At 40.6% G+C, this 25,689-nt stretch overlaps 1 protein-coding gene across 4 annotated transcripts in view; it reads left to right on the forward strand.

The window, feature by feature from the left end:
- The window catches only part of LOC135501198 (EVI5-like protein), a 99,685-nt gene that overhangs the window by 68,186 nt on the left and 5,810 nt on the right, over nt 1-25,689 (forward strand). For all 4 annotated transcript variants that reach the window (XM_064793120.1, XM_064793122.1, XM_064793121.1 and 1 more), the window contains 3 exons: nt 24,847-24,907; nt 25,122-25,346; nt 25,478-25,621. In XM_064793120.1, the coding sequence (XP_064649190.1) occupies nt 24,847-24,907; nt 25,122-25,346; nt 25,478-25,621 (430 nt within the window). The remainder of the gene's footprint in view (nt 1-24,846; nt 24,908-25,121; nt 25,347-25,477; nt 25,622-25,689) is intronic.

Genomic DNA, 25,689 nt, shown 5'->3' on the forward strand with positions numbered 1-25,689 from the left:
AGTGGCGATACTGGCTGTTTTCAGCGGTAACAAGACCGCAATGGTTCTTTCCACGGAAAATGCAATGATTATCCAAGCGGACATGAACTGGCAATTAAACCAGACATAAGTCGAAATTTTACATTCGATATCCGTCCTGTTTAGAGATAGGACTATTCGACGGTCAGACATATAATAGATGCTTAGCTGCTGATTTACGTGGTAGATGCAGGCGAGGTTGCCCAGGTCGGATACTGCCAGACATCCAAGATAGACGGCGCTAGCGTTGTCCCTCTTTCTCTGGCGAATGAAGATAACTATACTAATGATGTTCCCTAAAATACCAACATTCATGAAAATTATTACGAGATATCCGCCAAATACTGCGACGAATTCATAGAAGGAATCGAAGTTTGTAAGATCTTCAACGATGTCGGATGTCGATAAGCCCATCGAGGTGTTGTCACTTTCTTGCGTCATTCCACCGAGTGTGTTTCCGATGTTTGTTCCGTTTGGATTGGATTCCGTTTGCATGTTTTCAGATGGGTTGGTTCCCACAAAGTTTTAAGCTGTATGCATATATGTTACCTGCCATTAACCACCTGAATTCATCCTACTGCATTCACTCATACGAACGATGATTGCTTGAAGTCAATTGAGTGTTGTCGGCTGATACTCTGACCAACAGAACCAATGCGTGTTCATCTGGCTCAGAACGCGACCTGAGACTTAAAACTTCTCCAATCATTCGAGTAATTTGTCCACGTGGAAAAAAAGTCTCAACAAGTTTCCTGTTACCTTAAAATGTTCTGAGGAAAAAGTTGTTATTTTTGTTACATCTCCATAATGATATTCCCATAGGCTATTCTGTGAACATGAGTTATCAGTAGCATGTCATGCACATCATGGAAATTTCGTGTTGGCCTTTTGCTTAATGTAGGTTTTCTGTCACAGAAGAATTGATTTGGGCTGTCGGAGCGGCACGGTTTAAACATCAGTGCCTGTCACATCTGAGGCACCGGGTTTGATTCCCAGTCAGTCCTGGTGTACTCAGGTAACAGAAGGGGCGACTCGATATTTATTGTTCATTGATGGCACCGTGGTAGAATCTATGACGATTATCACAAACCTTGTTGTACAGCAGATCCCATCATAGACCTAATGATGGGCCATCGTTGGTTCTATTATGGTCCATGGTAGATTCTATGATGGTAGTTCCATCAAAGATCTGATGAAGATTGGTTCCAGCAAAATGCACCTAAGTATGAAGGTACCCATTTGACAGCTTTCAGAATTCTGGGAAATAAGAATAGTCCCACTGGCAAATGCAATATAAATTCTTTGATAGCCCAACTACTAGGTAAACTACAGGGAGGACATTATCGGCTCTGTAAACAAGGTAATTTGAGATGCAATTTCTGAGGCAAAAACCCGGAGGAAACTTATGCTGGCTCAGAGAGTTACCAAGGAAGGAGCTTCTAGATTCTACCATGAGCCATCTATGACTCGATCTTTGATAGAGATTATCCGTCTATGATTCTGTGATGAAGAATCTCCATCATTGAGTCGTGGATGGAAACACATGAGCGTATGGGTCCATCATTGATTGTATGACTGATTCATTATAGAATTTTGAAGCGCCATCAAAAAATTTATATTGGATTCCACTAACAAAGGTTCAGGGTGAATTGGGAGACCTCTTGTTTAAGAGGTCTGTGTGATGTTACAGAAAAACAGTATACACCAGCATATCGCAATTAGGTGCATTTTCTTCCACAGTTGAAAACTTTCTTCAATTCCTCCTGGTAAAATTCTAGCGATATTGTATAAATCAGGAAATTAACTCCGTAATTGACAGAAGTGAGTGCTGTAGTAAAACTTCCCAACTCAGTCAAAAAATCAATGTAGGCTAAACTACGTCCTTGAAAACCTGTGACCGACTCATAAAAGTAATAGGACCATGTTCCCACAAACGGAGACAGAAATACGACATATGTTATCGATACTGCAAGAAGATTTATCAAACACTGCATCTCCTTCTTTGACATGGTTTGGCCCTTTGAACCGGATCTTAGTGTTTTGTCCTTTGAGCGTATTCCGATGATGATGATGGTGTTCAAAACACAAATGATGATTGAAGGCCCTACTTGTATCAAAGTGAAAACTTGTACCGCAGCTGTGACTAGGAACCAACTTGGAAGTTCTGATGGCTCAAAATGACACTGGGGTCTGTAGGGCCTACCAGGGGGCATCTTACCAAGAATTTTGCTAACATACCCTTATGTCGATCCAAAGAATTAGGGAACTTATCAAAAGAAAAACAAGGACAAGCTTTCTTCGTTTAAGAGTGACGATACTGGCTATTTTCAGTGGAAACAAGACCGCAATGGTTCTTTCCACGGAAAATGCAATGATTATCCAAGCGGACATAAACTGGCAATTAAACATGACATAGGTCATTAGCTTACACTCCAGATCAGTCGGGTTTAGCGTTAGGACAATTCGACGGTTAGACATATAATAGATGCTTAGCTGCTGATTGATATCATAGTTGCAAGCGAGGTTGCCTAGGTCGGATACTGCCAGACATCCAAGATAGACGGCGCTAGCGTTGTCCCTCTTTCTCTGGCGAATGAAGATAACTATACTCATGATATTCCCTAAAATACCAACATTCATGAAAATTATTATGAGATATCCGCCAAATACTCCGACGAATTCATAGAAGGAATCGAAGTTTGTCAGATCTTCAACAATGTCAGATGTCGATAAGGCAATCGAGGTGTTGTCACTTTCTTGTGTCATTCCACCAAGTGTGTTTCCGATGTTTGTTCCGTTTGGGTTGGATTCCGTTTGCATGTTTTCAGATGGGTTGGTTCCCACAAAGTTTTAAGCCGTATGCATATATGTTACCTGCCATTAACCACCTGAATTCATCCTGCTGCATTCACTCATACGAACGATGATTGCTTGAAGTCAATTGAGTGTTGTCGGTTGATACTCTGACCAACAGAACCAATGCGTGTTCTTCTGGCTCAAAACACAATTTGAAACTTCAAGCATCTCCAATCATTCGAGTAATTTGTCCACGTGGAAAAAAACTCTCAACAAGCTTCCTGTTACCTGAAAATGTTCTGAGGAAAAAGTTGTTATTTTTATTACATCTCCATAATGATATTCCCATAGGCTATTCTGTGAACATGAGTTTTCAGTAGCATGTCATGCACATCATGGAAATTTCGTGTTGGCCTTTTTCTTGATGTAGGTTTTCTGTCACAGAAGAATTTATTTGGGCTTTTGGAGTGCACAGTTTAAGCATCAGTGCCTGTCACATCTGAGGCACCGGGTTTGATTCCCAGTCAGTCCTGTTGTACTCGGGTAACAGAAAGGGCGACTCGATATTTATTGTTCATTGATGGCACCGTGGTAGAATCTATGACGATTATCACAAACCTTGTTGTACAGCAGATCCCATCATAGACCTAATGATGGGCCATCGTTGGTTCTATTATGGTCCATGGTAGATTCTATGATGGTAGTTCCATCATAGATCTGATGAGGATTGGTTCCAGCAAAATGCACCTAAGCATGGAAGTACCCATTTGACAGCTTTCAGAATTCTGGGAAATAAGAATAGTCCCACTGGCAAATCCAATATAAATTCTTTGATAGCCCAACTACCTTGTAAACAACAGGGAGGACATTATCGGCTCTGTAAACAAGTTAATTTGAGATGCAATTTCTGAGGCAAAAACGCGGAGGAAACTGATGCTGTCTCAGAGACTGCCCAAGGAAGGAGCTTCTAGATTCTACCATGAGCCATCTATGACTCGATCTATGATAGAGAATATCCGTCAATGATTCTGTGATGGAAAATCTCCATCATTGAGTCATAGATGGAAACACATGAGCATATGGGTCCATTATTGATTCTATGATTGAATCATTATAGAATTTTTAATGGCCATCAAAGAATTTATATTGGATTCCGCTTACAAAGTTCCAGGGTAAAGTGGAAGACCTCTTGTTTAAGAGGTCTGTGTGATGTTACAGAAAAACAGTATACACCAGCATGTCGCATTTAGGTGCATTTTCTTCCACAGTTGAAAACTTTCTTCAGTTCCTCCTGGTAAAATTCTAGCGATATCGTATAAATCACGAAATTAACTCCGTAATTGACGGTCGTGAGTGCTGTAGCAAAACCTCCCAACTCAGTCAAAAAATCAATGTAGGCTAAACTACGTCCTTGAAAACCTGTGACTGACTCATAAAAGTAATAGGACCATGTTCCCACAAACGGAGACAGAAGTACGACATATGTTATCGATACTGCGAGAAGATTAATCAAACACCGCATCTCCTTCTTTGACATGGTTTGGCCCTTTGAACCGGATCTTAGTGTTTTGTCCTTTGAGCGTATTCCGATTATGATGATGGTGTTCAAAACACAAATGATGATTGAAGGTCCTACTTGTATCAAAGTGAAAACTTGTACCGCAGCTGTGACTAGGAACCAACTTGGCTGTTCAGAAGGCTCGAAATGGCACTGGGGTCTGTAGGGCCTACCAGTGGGCAACTTATCAAGAATTCTGTTGACATACGCCATGTCGATCCAAAGAATTAGGGAAGTTATGAGAAGAAAAACGAGGACAAGCTTTCTTCGTTTAGGAGTGGCGATACTGGCTGTTTTCAGCGGTAACAAGACCGCAATGGTTCTTTCCACGGAAAATGCAATGATTATCTAAGCGGACATGAACTGGCAATTAAACCAGATATAGGTCGAGATTTTACATTTGAGATCAGTTATGTTTAAAGATAGGACTATTCGACGGTTAGACATATAATAGATGCTTAGCTGCTGATTAACATCGTAGAGACAGGTGAGGTTTCCCAGGTCAGATACTGCCAGACATCCAAGATAGACAGCGCTAGCATTGTCCCTCTTTCTCTGGCGAATGAAGATAACTATACTCATGATGTTCCCTAAAATACCAACATTCATGAAAATAATTACGAGATATCCGCCAAATACTGCGACGAATTCATAGAAGGAATCGAAGTTTCTCAGATCTTCAACGATGTCAGATGTCGATAAGGCAATCGAGGTGTTGTCACTTTCTTGTGTCATTCCACTAAGTGTGTTTCTGATGTTTGTTCCGTTTGGGTTGGATTCTGTTTGCATGTTTTCAGATGGGTTGGTTCCCACAAAGTTTTAAGCCGTATGCATATATGTTACCTGCCATAAACCACCTGAATTCATCCTACTTCATTCACTCATTCGAACGATGATTGCTTGAAGTCAATTGAGTGTTGTCGGTTGATACTCTGACCAGCAGAACCAATGCGTGTTCATCTGGCTCAGAACGTGATCTGAGACTTAAAACTTCTCCAATCATTCTAGTAATTTGCCCACGTGGAAAAAAAGTCTCAACAAGCTTCCTGTTACCTGAAAATGTTCTGAGGAAAAAGTTGTTATTTTTGTTACATCTCCATAATGATATCCCTGTAGGCTATTCTGTGAACATGAGTTTTCGGTAGCATATTATGCACATCATGGAAATTCGTGTTGGCCTTTTGCTTAATGTAGGTTTTCTGTCACAGAAGAATTGATTTGGGCTGTCGGAGTGGCACAGTTTAAACACCAGTGCCTGTCACATCTGAGGCACCGGGTTTGATTCCCAATCAGTCCTGGTGTACTCGGGTAACAGAAGGGGCGACTCGATATTTATTGTTCATTGATGGCACCGTGGTAGAATCTATGACGATTATCACAAACCTTGTTGTTCATCAGATCCCATCATAGACCTAATGATGGGCCATCGTTGGTTCTATTATGGTCCATCGTAGATTCTATGATGGTAGTTCCATCAAAGATCTGATGAAGATTGGTTCCAGCAAAATGCACCTAAGCATGAAAGTACCCATTTGACAGCTTTCAGAATTCTGGGAAATAAGAAAAGTCCCACTGGCAAATGCAATATAAATTCTTTGATAGCCCAACTACTAGGGAAACTACAGGGAGGACATTATTGGCTCTGTAAACAAGGTAATTTGAGATGCAATTTCTGAGGAAAAAACGCGGAGGAAACCTATGCTGTCTCAGAGAGTTACCAAGGAAGGCACTTCTAGATTCTACCATGAGCCATCTATGACTCGATTTCTATGATAGAGAATATCCGTCTATGATTCTGTGATGGAGAATCTCCATCATTGAGTCTTAGATGGAAACACATGAGTGTATGGGTCCATCATTCTGTCTATGTTTGAATCATTACAGAATTTTGAATGGCCATCAAAGAATTTATATTGGATTCCACTGACAAAGGTTCAGGGTGAAGTGGAAGACCACTTGTTGAAGAAGTCTGTTACAGAAAAACAGTATACACCAGCATGTCGCAATTAGGTGCATTTTCTTCCACAGTTGAAAAATTTCTTCAATTCCTCCTGGTAAAATTCTAGCGATATTGTATAAATCACGAAATTAACTCCGTAATTGACAGTTGTGAGTGCTGTAGCAAAACTTGCCAACTCTGTCAAAAAATCAATGTAGGCTAAACTACGTCCTTGAAAACCTGTGACCGACTCATAAAAGTAAAAGGACCATGTTCCCACAAATGGAGACAGAAATACGACATATGTTATTGATACTGCGAGAAGATTAATCAAACACCGCATCTCCTTCTTTGACATGGTTTGGCCCTTTGAACCGGATCTTAGTGTTTTGTCCTTTGAGCGTATTCCGATTATGATGATGGTGTTCAAAACACAAATGATGATTGAAGGCCCTACTTGTATCAAAGTGAAAACTTGTACCGCAGCTGTGACTAGGAACCAACTTGGCTGTTCAGAAGGCTCAAAATGACACTGGGGTCTGTAGGGCCTACCAGGGGGCAACTTATCAAGAATTCTGTTAACATACGCCATGTCGATCCAAAGAATTAGGGAACTTATCAGAAGAAAAACGAGGACAAGCTTTCTTCGTTCAGGAGTGGCGATACTGGCTATTTTCAGTGGAAACAAGACGGCAATGGTTCTTTCAACGGAAAATGCAATGATTATCCAAGCGGACATGAACTGGCAATTAAACCAGACATAGGTAAAGAGCTTACACCCCAGATCAGTCGGGTTTAGAGATAGGACTATTCGACGGTTCGACATGTAATAGATGCCTAGCTGCTGATTTATGTCGTAGATGCAGGTGAGGTTTCCAAGGTCAGATACTGCCAGACATCCAAGATAGATGGCGCTAGCGTTGTCCCTCTTTCTCTGGCGAATGAAGATAACTATACTCATGATGTTCCCTAAAATACCAAGATTCATGAAAATTATTACGAGATATCCGCCAAATACTGCGACGAATTCATAGAAGGAATCGAAGTTTGTCAGATCTTCAACGATGTCAGATGTCGATAAGGCAATCGAGGTGTTGTCACTTTCTTGTGTCATTCCACCAAGTGTGTTTTCGATGTTTGTTCCGTTTGGGTTGGATTCCGTTTGCATGTTTTCAGATGGGTTGGTTCCCACAAAGATTTAAGCCGTATGCATATATGTTACCTGCCATAAACCACCTGAATTCATCCTACTGCATTCACTCATACGAACGATGATTGCTTGAAGTCAATTGAGTGTTGTCGGTTGATACTCTGACCAACAGAACCAATGCGTGTTCATCTGGCTCAGAACGCAATTTGAAACTTGAAGCATCTCCAATAATTCTAGTAATTTGTCCATGTGGAAAAAAAATTTCAACGAGCTTCATCTTACCTAACGTGCTGATGAAAAAAGTTGTTATTTTTGTTGTATCTCCATAATGATATCCCTGTTGTCTATTCTGTGAACATGAGTTTTCAGTAGCATATTATGCACATCATGGAAATTTCGTGTTGGCCTTTTGCTTAATGTAGGTTTTCTGTCATAGAAGAATTGATTTGGGCTGTCAGAGTGGCACAGTTTAAACATCAGTGCCTGTCACATCTGAGGCACCGGGTTTGATTCCCAGTCAGTCCTGGTGTACTCAGGTAACAGAAAGGGGGACTCGATATTTATTGTACATTGATTGCACCGTGGTAGAATCTATGACGATTATCACAAACCTTGTTGTACAGCAGATCCCATCATAGACCTAATGATGGGCCATCGTTGGTTCTATTATGGTCCATGGTAGATTCTATGATGGTAGTTCCATCAAAGATCTGATGAAGATTGGTTCCAGCAAAATGCACCTAAGCATGAAAGTACCCATTTGACAGAATTCTGGGAAATAAGTATAGTTCACTTCAGCAATTCCAACATAAATTCTTTAAAATTCTATATCAGATACCATCAAGCAATGATGGACCCATGGTGGATACGCTCATGTTTTTCCATCTATGACTCAATGACGGAGATTCTCCATCACAGAACCATATCAATCATAGAATCATAGTTGGCTCATTGTAGAATCTAGAAGCTCCTTCCTTGGGCACTCTCTGAGACAGCATAGGTTTCGTCTGGTTTTTTGCCTCCGAAATTGTATCTCAAATCGCCTTTTTTACAGAGCCGATAATATCCTCCCTGTAGTTGACCTCTCTCAATTCATATCTATGATCCATAAAAATGAAACTTTCAAGAAATAAAACCAGTAGTTGCCCTCCAGAGCCCCAAACAATGTGGACATGGACTCTATCCGGTACATGCATGAAGGGGTCGGCTGAATTGCTCCTGGTATTTTTGGTAGCTGTTAAGTGAAGTTTTTACAAAACATCTGTTCTCCTACATGAGGTGATTCCACCGGAAAAAGGTAGAAGGTGTATTCAAAGACCTCTTGTTTATTAGAGCTCGGTGTAAAATAGTAGACACCAGCATGATGCATTCAGGTGCATTTTCTTCCACAGTTGAAAAAAACTTTCTTCAGTTCCTCCTGGTAAAATTCTAGCGATATCGTATAAATCACGAAATTAACTCCGTAATTGACAGTTGTGAGTGCTGTAGCAAAACTTGCCAACTCTGTCAAAAAATCAATGTAGGCTAAACTACGTCCTTGAAAACCTGTGACCGACTCATAAAAGTAAAAGGCCCATGTTCCCACAAACGGAGACAGAAGTACGACATATGTTATTGATACTACGAGAAGATTAATCAAACACCGCATCTCCTTCTTTGACATGGTTTGGCCCTTTGAACCGGATCTTAGTGTTTTGTCCTTTGAGCGTATTCCGATGATGATGATGGTGTTCAAAACACAAATGATGATTGAAGGCCCTACTTGTATCAAAGTGAAAACTTGTACCGCAGCTGTGACTAGGAACCAACTTGGAAGTTCTGATGGCTCAAAATGACACTGGGGTCTGTAGGGCCTACCAGGGGGCATCTTACCAAGAATTTTGCTAACATACGCCATGTCGATCCAAAGAATTAGGGAACTTATCAGAAGAAAAACAAGAGTGTAATGTCTTCGTTTAGGAGTGGCGATACTTGCTGTTTTCAGTGGAAACAAGACCGCAATGGTGCTTTCCACGGAAAATGCAATGATTATCCAAGCGGACATGAACTGGCAATTAAACCAGACATAGGTCATTAGCTTACACTCCAGATCAGTCGGGTTTAGCGATAGGACAATTCGACGGTTAGACATATAATAGATGCTTAGCTGCTGATTAATATCATAGTCGCAAGCGAGGTTGCCCAGGTCGGATACTGCCAGACATCCAAGATAGACGGCGCTAGCGTTGTCCCTCTTTCTCTGGCGAATGAAGATAACTATACTCATGATGTTCCCTAAAATACCAACATTCATGAAAACTATCACGAGATATCCGCCAAATACTGCGACGAATCCATAGAAGGAATCGAAGTTTGTCAGATCTTCAACGATGTCAGATGTCGATAAGGCAATCGAGGTGTTGTCACTTTCTTGCGTCATTCCACCAAGTGTGTTTCCGATGTTCGTTCTGTTTGGGTTGGATTCCGTTTGCATATTTTCAGATGGGTTGGTTCCCACAAAGTTTTAAGCCGTATGCATATATGTTACCAACAGAACCACCTTAATTCATCCTGCTGCATTCACTCATACGAACGATGATTGCTTGAATTCAATTGAGTGTTGTCGGTTGATACTCTGACCAACAGAACCGATGCGTGTTCATCTGGCTCAGAACGCAATTTGAAACTTGAAGCATCTCCAGTCATTCTAGTAATTTGTCCATTGGAAAAAAAATTTCAACAAGCTTCATGTTATGTAATGTTCTGAGGAAAAAAAATGTTATTTTTGTTACATCTCCATAATGATATTCCCGTAGGCTATTCTGTGAACATGAGTTTTCAGTAGCATATTATGCACATCATGGAAATTTCGTGTTGGCAATTTACGTTTGGCAGAACTAGCTGCCAAATACCCTTCAATTTCAATGACAGGCCAATGACATAATTTACCTGATGACAATTTTGGTTTGGACTGTACCATGGGTCCATCATTGATTCTGTGATGGAATCCGTCATAGACATTTTTCGAAGGGCAATCAAAGACTTTATAATGGATATTACGGATAAAGGTTCAAGGTGAATTGGAAGTCCTCTTATTAGGAGGTCTGGGTGATGTTACAGAAAAACAGTATACGCCAGCATGTTGCATTTACGTGCATTTTCTTCCCCAGTTGAAAAATTTCTTCAATTCCTCCTGGTAAAATTCTAGCGATATTGTATAAATAATAAAATTAACTCCGTAATTGACTGTAGTGAGTGCTGTGGTAAAAGCTGCCAACTCAGTCAAAAAATCAATGTAGGCTAAACTACGTCCTTGAAAACCTGTGACCGACTCATAAAAGTAATAGGACCATGTTCCCACAAACGGAGACAGAAGTACGACATATGTTATCGATACTGCGAGAAGATTAATCAAACACCGCATCTCCTTCTTTGACATGGTTTGGCCCTTTGAAGCGGATCTTAGTGTTTTGTCCTTTGAGCGTATTCCGATTATGATGATGGTGTTCAAAACACAAATGATGATTGAAGGCCCTACTTGTATCAAAGTGAAAACTTGTACAGCAGCTGTGACTAGGAACCAGCTTGGCTGTTCAGAAGGCTCGAAATGACACTGGGGTCTGTAGGGCCTACCAGTGGGCAACTTATCAAGAATTCTGTTAACATACGCCATGTCGATCCAAAGAATTAGGGAACTTATGAGAAGAAAAACGAGGACAAGCTTTCTTCGTTTAGGAGTGGCGATACTGGCTATTTTCAGCGGAAGCAAAACCGCAATTGTTCTTTCCACGGAAAATGCAATGATTATCCAACCGGACATGAACTGGCAATTAAACCAGACATAGGTCATTAGCTTACACTCCAGATCAGTCGGGTTTAGCGATAGGACAATTCGACGGTTAGACATATAATAGATGCTTAGCTGCTGATTGATATAATAGTTGCAAGCGAGGTTGCCCAGGTCGGATACTGCCAGACATCCAAGATAGACGGCGCTAGCGTTGTCCCTCTTTCTCTGGCGAACGAAGATAACTATACTCATGATGTTCCCTAAAATACCAACATTCATGAAAATTACTACGAGATATCCGCCAAATGATGCGACGAATTCATAGAAGGAATCGAAGTTTGTCAGATCTTCAACGATGTCAGATGTCGATAAGGCAATCGAGGTGTTGTCACTTTCTTGCGTCATTCCACCAAGTGTGTTTCCGATGTTTGTTCCGTTTGGGTTGGATTCCGTTTGCATGTTTTCAGATGGGTTGGTTCCCACAAAGTTTTAAGCCGTATGCATATATGTTACCTGCCATAAACCACCTGAATTCATCCTACTGCATTCACTCATACGAACGATGATTAAGTCAATTGAGTGTTGTCGGTTGATACTCTGACCAGCAGAACCAATGCGTGTTCATCTAGCTCAGAACGTGATCTGAGACTTAAAACTTCTCCAATCATTCTAGTAATTTGCCCACGTGGAAAAAAAGTCTCAACAAGCTTCCTGTTACCTGAAAATGTTCTGAGGAAAAAGTTGTTATTTTTGTTACATCTCCATAATGATATCCCTGTAAGCTATTCTGTGAACATGAGTTTTCGGTAGCATATTATGCACATCATGGAAATTTCGTGTTGGCCTTTTGCTTAATGTAGGTTTTCTGTTATAGAAGAATTGATTTGGGCTGTTGGAGTGGTACAGTTAAAACATCAGTGCCTGTCACATCTGAGGCACCGGGTTTGATTCCCAATCAGTCCTGGTGTACTCGGGTAACAGAAGGGGCGACTCGATATTTATTGTTCATTGATGGCACCGTGGTAGAATCTATGATGATTATCACAAACCTTGTTGTACATCAGATCCCATCATAGACCTAATGATGGGCCATCGTTGGTTCTATTATGGTCCATCGTAGATTCTATTATGGGAGTTCCCTCATAAATCCGATGGCAATTGATTTCATCGAAATGCGCGTCAGCATCAAAGTATAAACCCATTCAACAGTCTTCAAAATTCTGGGAAATAAGAGTAATTCACTAGCAATTCCAATATAAATTCGTCAACAATTCTATAACAGATTCCATCATAGAAGCTAAACTGGACTTGTGGTAGATGTAGATACGCCCATTTGTTTCCTTCAATGACTTAATGATTTGGATTCTCCATCATAGATTCATCGATGAAGATTCTCTATCATAGATGGCCCATGGAAGAATCTATTCCTTTGGGATTTTCTGAGACAGCATAGGTTTTCTCCACGTTTTCCTCCGAAATTGTATCTCGAATCGCCTTGTTTACGGAGCTGATAATGTCCTCCCTGTAGTTGACCTCTCCCAATTCATATCTATGATCAATAAAAAACTAACTCAAAAGAAATCGGACCAGTAGTTCGCCCTCCAGAGCCCCAAATGATGCAGAAAAACATTTATGATGGGATATACACCTAGGACAGGTTTGAAGGGGTTGGCTCACTGTAGAAATTAAAAGCATTTGAATTGCTCCTGGTATTTTTAGTAGCCAGAGAGGCATGTTTTACAAAGACATCTGTTCTTGTACACGAGGTGATTCCACTGAATGAAGGTTTAATGTGAATTGGAAGACCTCTTCTTTGTGGGATGTTATAGAAAAAGTATCAGGGATGTCAAATTTATGATTTGTGGCAGATTTCAGCCTTTTCCCTCTTACGCAATAGTAAATTTGATGATGTGAATTCTGATTCAACTTCCTGCTGATCTTCAAATTTTCAAAAATTGGACCAAAAGTAAGCACTTTAGAAGCTCTTATGCAAGTGAATGTTAATCAAAGGACATGATTTTTCCAAGAAAATGATTTGAAACTTTTTGCCTCAGCTCATTGGCATCCTGCAGTATGCACCAGCATGCCTAAATCAGATGCATTTTCTTCCACAGTGGAAAAATTTCTTCAATTCCTCCTGGTAAAATTCTAGCGATATTGTATAAATAACGAAATTAACTCCGTAATTGACTGTAGTGAGTGCTGTAGTAAAACTTGCCAACTCAGTCAGAAAATCAATGTAGGCTAAACTACGTCCTTGAAAACCTGTGACCGACTCATAAAAGTAATAGGACCATGTTCCCACAAACGGTGACAGAAGTACGACATATGTTATCGATACTGCGAGAAGATTAATCAAACACCGCATCTCCTTCTTTGACATGGTTTGGCCCTTTGAAGCGGATCTTAGTGTTTTGTCCTTTGAGCGTATTCCGATTATGATGATGGTGTTCAAAACACAAATGATGATTGAAGGCCCTACTTGTATCAAAGTGAAAACTTGTACAGCAGCTGTGACTAGGAACCAACTTGGCTGTTCTGATGGCTCAAAATGACACCGGGGTCTGTAGGGCCTGCCAGGGGGCAACTTATCAAGAATTCTGTTAACATACGCCATGTCGATCCAAAGAATTAGGGAACTTATCAGAAGAAAAACGAGGACAAGCTTTCTTCGTTTCGGAGTGGCGATACTGGCTGTTCTCAGTGGAAACAAGACCGCAATGGTTCTTTCCATGGAAAAAGCAATGATTATCCAAGCAGACATGAACTGGCAATTAAACCAGACATAGGTCAAGATTTTACATTCGATATCAGTCCTGTTTAAAGATAGGACTATTCGACGGGTTAGACATATAATAGATGCTTAGCTGCTGATTTACGTGGTAGAGACAGGTGAGGTTTCCCAAGTCGGATACCGCCAGACATCCAAGATAGACAGCGCTAGCGTTGTCCCTCTTTCTCTGGCGAATGAAGATAACTATACTCATGATGTTTCCTAAAATACCAAGATTCATGAAAATTATTACGAGATATCCGCCAAATACTGAGACGAATTCATAGAAAGAATCGAAGATTGTCAGATCTTCAACGATGTCAGCTGTTGATAAGGCAATCGAGGTGTTGTCACTTTCTTGTGTCATTCCACCAAGTGTGTTTCCGATATTTGTTCCGTTTGGGTTGGATTCCGTTTGCATGTTTTCAGATGGGTTGGTTCCCACAAAGTTTTAAGCCTTATGCAAATGTGTTACCTGCCATAAACCACCTAAATTCATTGCTTGAAGTCAATTGAGTGTTGTTGGTTGATACTCTGATCAACAGAACCAATGCGTGTTCATCTGGCTCAGAACGCAATTTAAAATTTGAAGCATCTCCAATCATTCTAGTAATTTGTCCTCATGGAAAAAAAGTCTCAACAAGCTTCCTGTTACCTGAAAATGTTCTGAGGAAAAAGTTGTTATTTTTGTTACATCTCAATAATGATATTCCCGTAGGCTATTCTGTGAACATGATTTTTCAGTAGCATGTCATGCACATCATGGAAATTTCGTGTTGGCCTTTTGCTTAATGTAGGTTTTCTGTCACAGAAGAATTGATTTGGGCTGTCGGAGCGGCACAGTTTAAACATCAGTGCCTGTCACATCTGAGGCACCGGGTTTGATTCCCAGTCACTCCTGGTGTACTCAGGTGACAGAAAGGGGGACTCGATATTTATTGTTCATTGATTGCACCGTGATAGAATCTATGACGATTATCACAAACCTTGTTGTACATTAGATCCCATCATAGACTTCATGATAGCCCATCGTAGATTCTATGATAGTCCATCGTAGATTCTATGATGGTCCATCGTAGATTCTATGATGGGAGTTCCCTCATAGATCTGATGAAGATTGATTTCATCGAAATGCATGTGAGCATCAAAGTATAAACCCTCTGGGAAACCCTTCTGGGAAATAAGAGTAATTCACTAGCAATTTCAATATAAATTCTTCAAAAATTCTATAACAGATTCCATCAAAGAAGCAAAACTGGACTTGTGGTAGATGTAGATACGTCCATTTGTTTCCTTCAATGACTTAATGATGGGGATTCTCCATCATAGATTCATCGATGAAGATTCTCTATCATAGATGGCTCATGGTAGAATCTATTCCTTTGGGATTCTCTGAGACAGCATAGGTTTCCTCCAAGTTTTCCTCCGAAATTGTATCTCGAATCGCCTTGTTTACTGAGCTGATAATGTCCTCCCTGTAGTTGACCTCTCCCAATTCATATCTATAATCAATAAAAAACTAACTCAAAAGAAATCGGACCAGTAGTTCGCCCTCCAGAGCCCCAAATGATGATGGGATATACACCCAGGACAGGTTTGAAGGGGTTGGCTCACTGTAGAAGTTAAAAGCATTTGAATTGCTCCTGGTATTTCTAGTAGCCAGAGAGGCATGTTTTACAAAGACATCTGTTCTTGTACACGAGGTGATTCCACTGAATGAAGGTTTGATGTGAAATGGAAGACCTCTTCTTTGTGGGATGTTATAGAAAAAGTATCAGGGATGTCAAATTTATGATTTGTGGCAGATTTCAGCCTTTTCCCTCTTACCCAATAGTAAATTTGATAGTGTGAATGGAAAGATCTGATTCAACTTTCTGTTGATCTTCAATTTTTCGAAAAAATTGGACCAAAAGTAAGCACTTTAGAAGCTTTTTATGCAAATGAATGTTAATCAAAGGACATGATTTTTCCAAGAAAATGATTTCAAACTTTTTGCCTCAGCTCATTGGCATTCTGCAGTATGCACCAGCATTCCTAAATTAGATGCGTTTTCTTCCACAGTGGAAAAATTTCTTCAATTCCTCCTGGTAAAATTTGAGCGATATTGTATAAATAACGAAATTAACTCCGTAATTGACTGTAGTGAGTGCTGTAGCAAAACCTCCCAACTCATTCAAAAAATCAATATAGGCTAAACTACGTCCTTGAAAACCTGTGACCGACTCATAAAAGTAATAGGACCATGTTCCCACAAACGGCGACAGAAGTATGACATATGTTATCGATACTGCGAGAAGATTAATCAAACACCGCATCTCCTTCTTTGACATGGTTTGGCCCTTTGATCCAGATCTTAGTGTTTTGTCCTTTGAGTGTATTCCGATTATGATGATGGTGTTCAAAACACAAATGATGATTGAAGGCCCTACTTGTATCAAAGTGAAAACTTGTACCGCAGCTGTGACTAGGAACCAACTTGGCTGTTCAGATGGCTCAAAATGACACCGGGGTCTGTAGGGCCTACCAGGGGGCAACTTATCAAGAATTCTGTTAACATACGCCATGTCGATCCAAAGAATTAGGGAACTTATGAGAAGAAAAACGAGGACAAGCTTTCTTCGTTTAGGAGTGGCGATACTGGCTGTTTTCAGCGGAAACAAGACCGCAATGGTTCTTTCCATGGAAAATGCAATGATTATCCAAGCGGACATGAACTGGCAATTAAACCAGACATAGGTCGCGATTTTACATTTGATATCAGTCAGGTTTAAAGATAGGACTATTCGACGGTTAGACATATAATAGATGCTTAGCTGCTGATTGATATCATAGTTGCAGGTGAGGTTGCCCAGGTCGGATACTGCCAGACATCCAAGATAGACGGCGCTGGCGTTGTCCCTCTTTCTCTGGCGAATGAAGATAACTATACTCATGATGTTCCCTAAAATACCAAGATTCATGAAAATTATTACGAGATATCCGCCAAATACTGTGACGAATTCATAGAAGGAATCGAAGATTGTCAGAACTTCAACGATGTCGGATGTCGATAAGGCAATCGAGGTGTTGTCACTTTCTTGTGTCATTCCACCAAGTGTGTTTCCGATATTTGTTCCATTTGGGTTGGATTCCGTTTGCATGTTTTCAGATGGGTTGATTCCCACAAAGTTTTAAGCCGTATGCATATATGTTACCTGCCATAAACCACCTGAATTCATCCTACTGCATTCACTCATACGAACGATGGTTGCTTGAAGTCAATTGAGTGTTGTCGGTTGATACTCTGACCAACAGAACCAATGCGTTTTCATCTGACTCAGAAAGCAATTTAAAACTTGAAGCATCTCCAATCATTCTAGTAATTTGTCCACATGGAAAAAAAATCTCAACAAGCTTCATGTTACCTAATGTTCTGAGGAAAAAGTTGTTATTTTTGTTACATCTCCATAATGATATTCCCGTAGGCTATTCTGTGAACATGAGTTTTCGGTAGCATATTATGCACATCATGGAAATTCGTGTTGGCCTTTTGCTTAATGTAGGTTTTCTGTCACAGAAGAATTGATTTGGGCTGTCGGAGTGGCACAGTTCAAACATCAGTGTCTGTCACATCTGAGGCACCGGGTTTGATTCCCAATCAGTCCTGGTGTACTCGGGTAACAGAAGGGGCGACTCGATATTTATTGTTCATTGATGGCACCGTGGTAGAAACTATGACGATTATCACAAACCTTGTTGTACATCAGATCCCATCATAGACCTTATGATGGGCCATCATTGGTTCTATTATGGTCCATGGTAGATTCTATGATGGTAGTTCCATCAAAGATCTGATGAAGATTGGTTCCAGCAAAATGCACCTAAGCATGAAAGTACCCATTTGACAGCTTTCAGAATTCTGGGAAATAAGAATTGTCCCACTGGCAAATCCAATATAAATTCTTTGATAGCCCAACTACTAGGTAAACTACAGGGAGGACATTATCGGCTCTGTAAACAAGGCAATTTGAGATGCAATTTCTGAGGAAAAAACGCGGAGGAAACTTATGCTGGCTCAGAGACTGCCCAAGGAAGGCACTTCTAGATTCTACCATGAGCCATCTATGACTCGATCTACAATAGATATTATCCGTCTATGATTCTGTGATGAAGAATCTCCATCATTGAGTCATAGATGGAAACATATGAGCGTATGGGTCCATCATTGATTCTATGACTGATTCATTATAGAATTTTGAAGGGCCATCAAAGAATTTATATTGGATTCCACTAACAAAGGTTCAGGGTGAATTGGAAGACCTCTTGTTTAAGAGGTCTGTGTGATGTTACAGAAAAAGAGTATACACCAGCATATCGCAATTAGGTGCATTTTCTTCCACAGTTGAAAACTTTCTTCAATTCCTCCTGGTAAAATTCTAGCGATATCGTATAAATCACGAAATTAACTCCGTAATTGACTGTAGTGAGTGCTGTAGCAAAACCTCCCAATTCTGTCAAAAAATCAATGTAGGCTAAACTACGTCCTTGAAAACCTGTGACGGACTCATAAAAGTAATAGGACCATGTTCCCACAAACGGTGACAGAAGTACGACATATGTTATCGATACTGCGAGAAGATTAATCAAACACCGCATCTCCTTCTTTGACATGGTTTGGCCCTTTGAAGCGGATCTTAGTGTTTTGTCCTTTGAGCATATTCCGATGACGATGATGGTGTTCAAAACACAGATGATGATTGAAGGCCCTACTTGTATCAAAGTGAAAACTTGTACCGCAGCTGTGACTAGGAACCAACTTGGCTTTTCAGAAGGCTCAAAATGACACTGGGGTCTGTAGGGCCTACCAGGGGGCAACTTATCAAGAATTCTGTTAACATACGCCATGTCGATCCAAAGAATTAGGGAACTTATGAGAAGAAAAACGAGGACAAGCTTTCTTCGTTTCGGAGTGGCGATACTGGCTGTTCTCAGTGGAAACAAGACCGCAATGGTTCTTTCCATTGAAAAAGCAATGATTATCCAAGCAGACATGAACTGGCAATTAAACCAGACATAGGTCAAGATTTTACATTCGATATCAGTCCTGTTTAAAGATAGGACTATTCGACGGTTAGACATATAATAGATGCTTAGCTGCTGATTTACGTGGTAGAGACAGGTGAGGTTTCCCAAGTCGGATACCGCCAGACATCCAAGATAGACAGCGCTAGCGTTGTCCCTCTTTCTCTGGCGAATGAAGATAACTATACTCATGATGTTTCCTAAAATACCAAGATTCATGAAAATTATTACGAGATATCCGCCAAATACTGTGACGAATTCATAGAAAGAAGCGAAGTTAGTCAGATCTTCAACGATGTCAGCTGTTGATAAGGCAATCGAGGTGTTGTCACTTTCTTGTGTCATTCCACCAAGTGTGTTTCCGATATTTGTTCCGTTTGGGTTGGATTCCGTTTGCATGTTTTCAGATGGGTTGGTTCCCACAAAGTTTTAAGCCTTATGCAAATGTGTTACCTGCCATAAACCACCTAAATTCATTGCTTGAAGTCAATTGAGTGTTGTTGGTTGATACTCTGATCAACAGAACCAATGCGTGTTCATCTGGCTCAGAACGCAATTTAAAATTTGAAGCATCTCCAATCATTCTAGTAATTTGTCCACATGGAAAAAAAGTCTCAACAAGCTTCCTGTTACCTGAAAATGTTCTGAGGAAAAAGTTGTTATTTTTGTTACATCTCAATAATGATATTCCCGTAGGCTATTCTGTGAACATGATTTTTCAGTAGCATGTCATGCACATCATGGAAATTTCGTGTTGGCCTTTTGCTTAATGTAGGTTTTCTGTCACAGAAGAATTGATTTGGGCTGTCGGAGCGGCACAGTTTAAACATCAGTGCCTGTCACATCTGAGGCACCGGGTTTGATTCCCAGTCAGTCCTGGTGTACTCAGGTGACAGAAAGGGGGACTCGATATTTATTGTTCATTGATTGCACCGTGATAGAATCTATGACGATTATCACAAACCTTGTTGTACATTAGATCCCATCATAGACTTCATGATAGCCCATCGTAGATTCTATGATAGTCCATCGTAGATTCTATGATGGGAGTTCCCTCATAGATCTGATGAAGATTGATTTCATCGAAATGCATGTGAGCATCAAAGTATAAACCCTCTGGGAAACCCTTCTGGGAAATAAGAGTAATTCACTAGCAATTTCAATATAAATTCTTCAAAAATTCTATAACAGATTCCATCAAAGAAGCAAAACTGGACTTGTGGTAGATGTAGATACGTCCATTTGTTTTCTTCAATGACTTAATGATGGGGATTCTCCATCATAGATTCATCGATGAAGATTCTCTATCATAGATGGCTCATGGAAGAATCTATTCCTTTGGGATTCTCTGAGGCAGCATAGGTTTTCTCCACGTTTTCCTCCGAAATTGTATCTCGAATCGCCTTGTTTACGGAGCTGATAATGTCCTCCCTGTAGTTGACCTCTCCCAATTCATATTTATGATCAATAAAAAACTAACTCAAAAGAAATCGGACCAGTAGTTCGCCCTCCAGAGCCCCAAATGATGCAGAAAAACATTTATGATGGGATATACACCCAGGACAGGTTTGAAGGGGTTGGCTCACTGTAGAAGTTAAAAGCATTTGAATTGCTCCTGGTATTTTTAGTAGCCAGAGAGGCATGTTTTACAAAGACATCTGTTCTTGTACACGAGGTGATTCCACTGAATGAAGGTTTAATGTGAATTGGAAGACCTCTTCTTTGTGGGATGTTATGGAAAAAGTATCAGGGATGTCAAATTTATAATTTGTGGCAGATTTCAGCCTTTTCCCTCTTACGCAATAGTAAATTTGATAATGTGAATGGAAAGATCTGATTCAACTTCCTGCTGATCTTCAAATTTTCGAAAAATTGGACCAAAAGTAAGCACTTTAGAAGCTCTTATGCAAGTGAATGTTAATCAAAGGACATGATTTTTCCAAGAAAATGATTTGAAACTTTTTGCCTCAGCTCATTGGCATCCTGCAGTATGCACCAGCATGCCTAAATCAGATGCATTTTCTTCCACAGTGGAAAAATTTCTTCAATTCCTCCTGGTAAAATTCTAGCGATATTGTATAAATAACGAAATTAACTCCGTAATTGACTGTAGTGAGTGCTGTAGTAAAACTTGCCAACTCTGTCAAAAAATCAATGTAGGCTAAACTACGTCCTTGAAAACCTGTGACCGACTCATAAAAGTAATAAGACCATGTTCCCACAAACGGTGACAGAAGTACGACATATGTTATCGATACTGCGAGAAGATTAATCAAACACCGCATCTCCTTCTTTGACATGGTTTGGCCCTTTGAAGCGGATCTTAGTGTTTTGTCCTTTGAGCGTATTCCGATTATGATGATGGTGTTCAAAACACAAATGATGATTGAAGGCCCTACTTGTATCAAAGTGAAAACTTGTACAGCAGCTGTGACTAGGAACCAACTTGGCTGTTCAGATGGCTCAAAATGACACCGGGGTCTGTAGGGCCTACCAGGGGGCAACTTATCAAGAATTCTGTTAACATACGCCATGTCGATCCAAAGAATTAGGGAACTTATGAGAAGAAAAACAAGGACAAGCTTTCTTCGTTTAGGAGTGGCGACACTGGCTGTTTTCAGCGGAAACAAAACCGCAATGGTTCTTTCCATGGAAAATGCAATGATTATCCAAGCGGACATGAACTGGCAATTAAAACAGACATAGGTTAAGAGCTTACACCCCAGATCAGTCGGGTTTAAAGATAGGACTATTTGACGGTCAGACATATAATAGATGCTTAGCTGCTGATTTACATCGTAGAGACAGGTGAGGTTTCCCAAGTCGGATACTGCCAGACATCCAAGATAGACAGCGCTAGCGTTGTCCCTCTTTCTCTGGCGAATGAAGATAACTAGACTCATGATGTTCCCTAAAATACCAAGATTCATGAAAATTATTACGAGATATCCGCCAAATACTGCGACGAATTCATAGAAAGAACCGAAGATTGTCAGATCTTCAACGATGTCAGCTGTTGATAAGGCAATCGAGGTGTTGTCACTTTCTTGTGTCATTCCACCAAGTGTGTTTCCGATGTTTGTTCCGTTTGGGTTGGATTCCATTTGCATGTTTTCAGATGGGTTGGTTCCCACAAAGTTTTAAGCCGTATGCATATATGTTACCTGCCATAAACCACCTGAATTCATCCTACTGCATTCACTCATACGAACGATGATTGCTTGAAGTCAATTGAGTGCTGTCGGTTGATACTCTGACCAACAGAACCAATGCGTGTTCATCTGGCTCAGAACGCGATTTGAAACTTGAAGCATCTCCAATCATTCGAGTAATTTGTCCCGTGAAAAAAAGGCTCAACAAGCTTCATGTTACCTTATGTTCTGAGGAAAAAAGTTGTACTTTTTGTTACACCTCCATAATGATATTCCCGTAGGCTATTCTTTGAACATGAGTTTTCAGTAGCATATTATGCACATCATGGAAACTTCGTGTTGGCATTTTGCTTCATGCCAAACCAGCTGACAAATACCCTAAAATGTCATCCTTTTGAGTGAGGAGTTGCCTGGTGGTTAACACTGGTGACTACCTTGTAACAGGGCCCGGGTTCAATCCCTTGGAGAACCAAGGATTGTATTTCTGGATGAACTGGTGTGGTTTTCAAGGAACATTCCTGGCTCTTCACCGGAATTCAAATGAGATATAAAACTGAGGCTCCTTGTACTGGTAAAGCATGCTCCACCTGATCTCCATTTGCTCCAGCTCCTCTTATTGTGAAGAGATCATATTATTGTTGTCTGTTCAAACCATCCCTGGTGGGCCTCCCCATTGATATTCATGCATCAATTTCAAGTTAACTTACTTCCATCGGCCGAGTTTTTAAAAAGTCATCTACCTGCTCCAGAGTGCAACAGAATTATGACAGTATCATACCATCCACCTTGTACACAGTTTACCTAATTACCTTTAGGCCACAACAACTTAAGGTTGTTTCTTTGTCTGCCTGCACCCTTCCCGAGCGAGCATGCACTGTTGGCCAAGTGGTGACAAAACGTCCAGGGAAGCAAGACTGAAAATTGGCATTTGCTTCATTTTGAAATAGTTCTAATTGCTTTAGGATTTCAAGTTCTAGCCAAAATGGTTGTGCCTCGATTCACGTTGCAATCTAAGCAAAAAAGTTCCAGTTCTGTCGAATCAATTAGTAGTTGGACATGTTAAGGCAAAGTGCAAATAAGCCTATGCTACTCTAAGAGTACTCTTTCAATGTTTGCTTTATTGAAATTGGTCTCGGGAGAATTTGGTGGCCGACTTTAGAATGTGGTTTTGCTCGATTGATAATTCTAAATGGGACGTTTTCTGTTTGAATAAGATGGGTTGTCCGCTGACAGATTTGTTGAGTAGATGATCCCAATGCCCCCCAGGAGGTATTGCATTATGAAATATGGGTCAAAGTACAGTAGAACCTCTCTATTAAGGACACCCTCGGGACTGACAAGTGTTGTTTATAATAGTGAGGTGTCTTGATAAGAGAGGTGAAATTGAATGGAAAGAACCAATTTGGGACCAAAACTAGTGTCCTTGAGAGAGAGGATGTCCTTAATAGAGAGGTGTCCACTAAGGGAGGTTTCATTGTGTTAGAAGGCCTGCATTTTGATAAATTTCATGGTGTTGGAACCGTTGCAATCTTTTGCCTGGACTTGCTTTTAGATTAAAGGGAACTGAAACCGCCAAGCCAGTTCGTATGACCTCGTTTTCATTTCCCGCGTATCGGGTGATCAGAACGAGGCATGAATGAAACATGGCACCTAGCTGTCAATCATTGAGTGACGTCACTACTATGGAATTTACTACGAAAACTCATGAATGAAAGATCGCATGAGTCACGTGATTCTCACATGATTCTCAATAATAACAAATTGAACTGCGCATGCTCGGGCACTGGGGGTGGAGCTACAAATCTGAACTCGAATAGGAAGTTGGAAGTTTGACTTTCTCGGGCGGTGAAAGTCGAAAAGTTGAATAAATCGCTCGGCGGTTCCAGTTCCCTTTAATGCAGCAAGAGCAAAGTTTGTTGTAAATCTCCCTGACAGTCAGACACATCAGCTACAGATTTATGAGATATGTCTCAAAGTGACGGAATTTGACAAAGTCTGCAAATCATTTCTCACTTTCCATGATAATCTATGTGTGATATATGTGTTCCCTGTTTTGTAAACTACAGGATAACTAACTTGTTAGGCCAGACATTTTTTGTAAATATTTACCACACACTGCCAAGTAAATCACTGGCCTGAACACCTAGAGTTTTGTACTAATTAACATCGGGCATACCAGGCTTGGTGCAAATGTTAACAACTAGTGTTGGGTCCCCTAGGATCCAGTCCAGGGTGAGTTCCATACTTTGATTTCGTTTGTAATTGGCAGAGAATTCCGATTATGTTCTACAAAGGATTCTACCTGTGAATTCTGAGAGTGCATTTCATGGTTTGTGTGGGCTTGTATCATGAGATTTGGGCACAAAGTTTTGACCTTGGTTCGCACCAGAGGAGACTCGGATTGTGGTTTTGGCCTTAATTTTATTCTAAGTTGCGTGGCAGTTTCTTCAAACCAACTAATGACTCGCTGCTTCAGGTTTCAGGTTTCAAGCAAGACATTCTAAAAACCACATGAATACAGGTTGAGGGCCTGTAAACTGTTAAAAGCTTGGCCCACGCTTGGGTTCACTTCTTTCTGATATCACAAATGTAGCGTGTCTATAAAGTACCTTTCTATTGTGTACTTGCAGGTTAGAGAAAGAATACACAGTCATCAAGAGCAAGGAACAAGAGGAACAGGTCGAACTCAGGGTAAATATTTTCCTTGCTTCCATTCTTCCAAGGTGTGCGTACAGACAACTTGGAGAAAGAGATTGATATTCTTGGGTTGATCACTTGGTTGACAAAGTTTCATAATGCTCTAGTGGTTATGTGGTAGCCATTTTGTATGACGAAAGCTACACTTTGATGCCAAGATTGATATCAAGTGTTTCACACCGTCATCTTGGCAATTGTCTCTTTTCAGAGATTAAGAACAGAAAATCGCTTACTTCGGCAACGGGTTGACAACCTTGAGAAGGAGACAGGTACACTCGCCGATCGCCTGGTACAGGACCAGGTTACGCGTGCTCAGGAGGCGGAGGAGATGTTCGCCGTGCGGCGGGACTTGGCGGGCCTGAAGACGCAGAACGAGTGTTTCTCACAAGGCCTCGAGGAGGCAAACCATGTGATACGCCAACTCAAACAACAGGTGAGTTAAAGTTAACGATAAATACAGCATTATTACCAAGCTGTCCGCTTTGCCTTTTAAGCAAGGGTTCATTGGCTGAAGACAGCCCTAATCAGCCCAAATCTGTAATTTCTTTCTCTTTGTCTTTATAGAGTAGTCAAGAATCGGACAATCACGGGGACCAGGCGCACATGATACACCGCCTACAGACGGAGCTAGTTACTGCCAAACAGAAGGAGAATGATGCTCATAGCGCTGTCAGAGACTTGAAAGATCAAATACAGTCATTAGAAAATGTAAGTAGCCTACAGTGGAACCTCTCCATTATGATACTGGTGTTAGTCCAGAAATTGTCTAGTAGTTC

This window comes from Lineus longissimus, chromosome 17 (genome assembly GCF_910592395.1).
Source record: "Lineus longissimus chromosome 17, tnLinLong1.2, whole genome shotgun sequence".
Lineage (NCBI taxonomy): Eukaryota > Metazoa > Nemertea > Pilidiophora > Heteronemertea > Lineidae > Lineus > Lineus longissimus.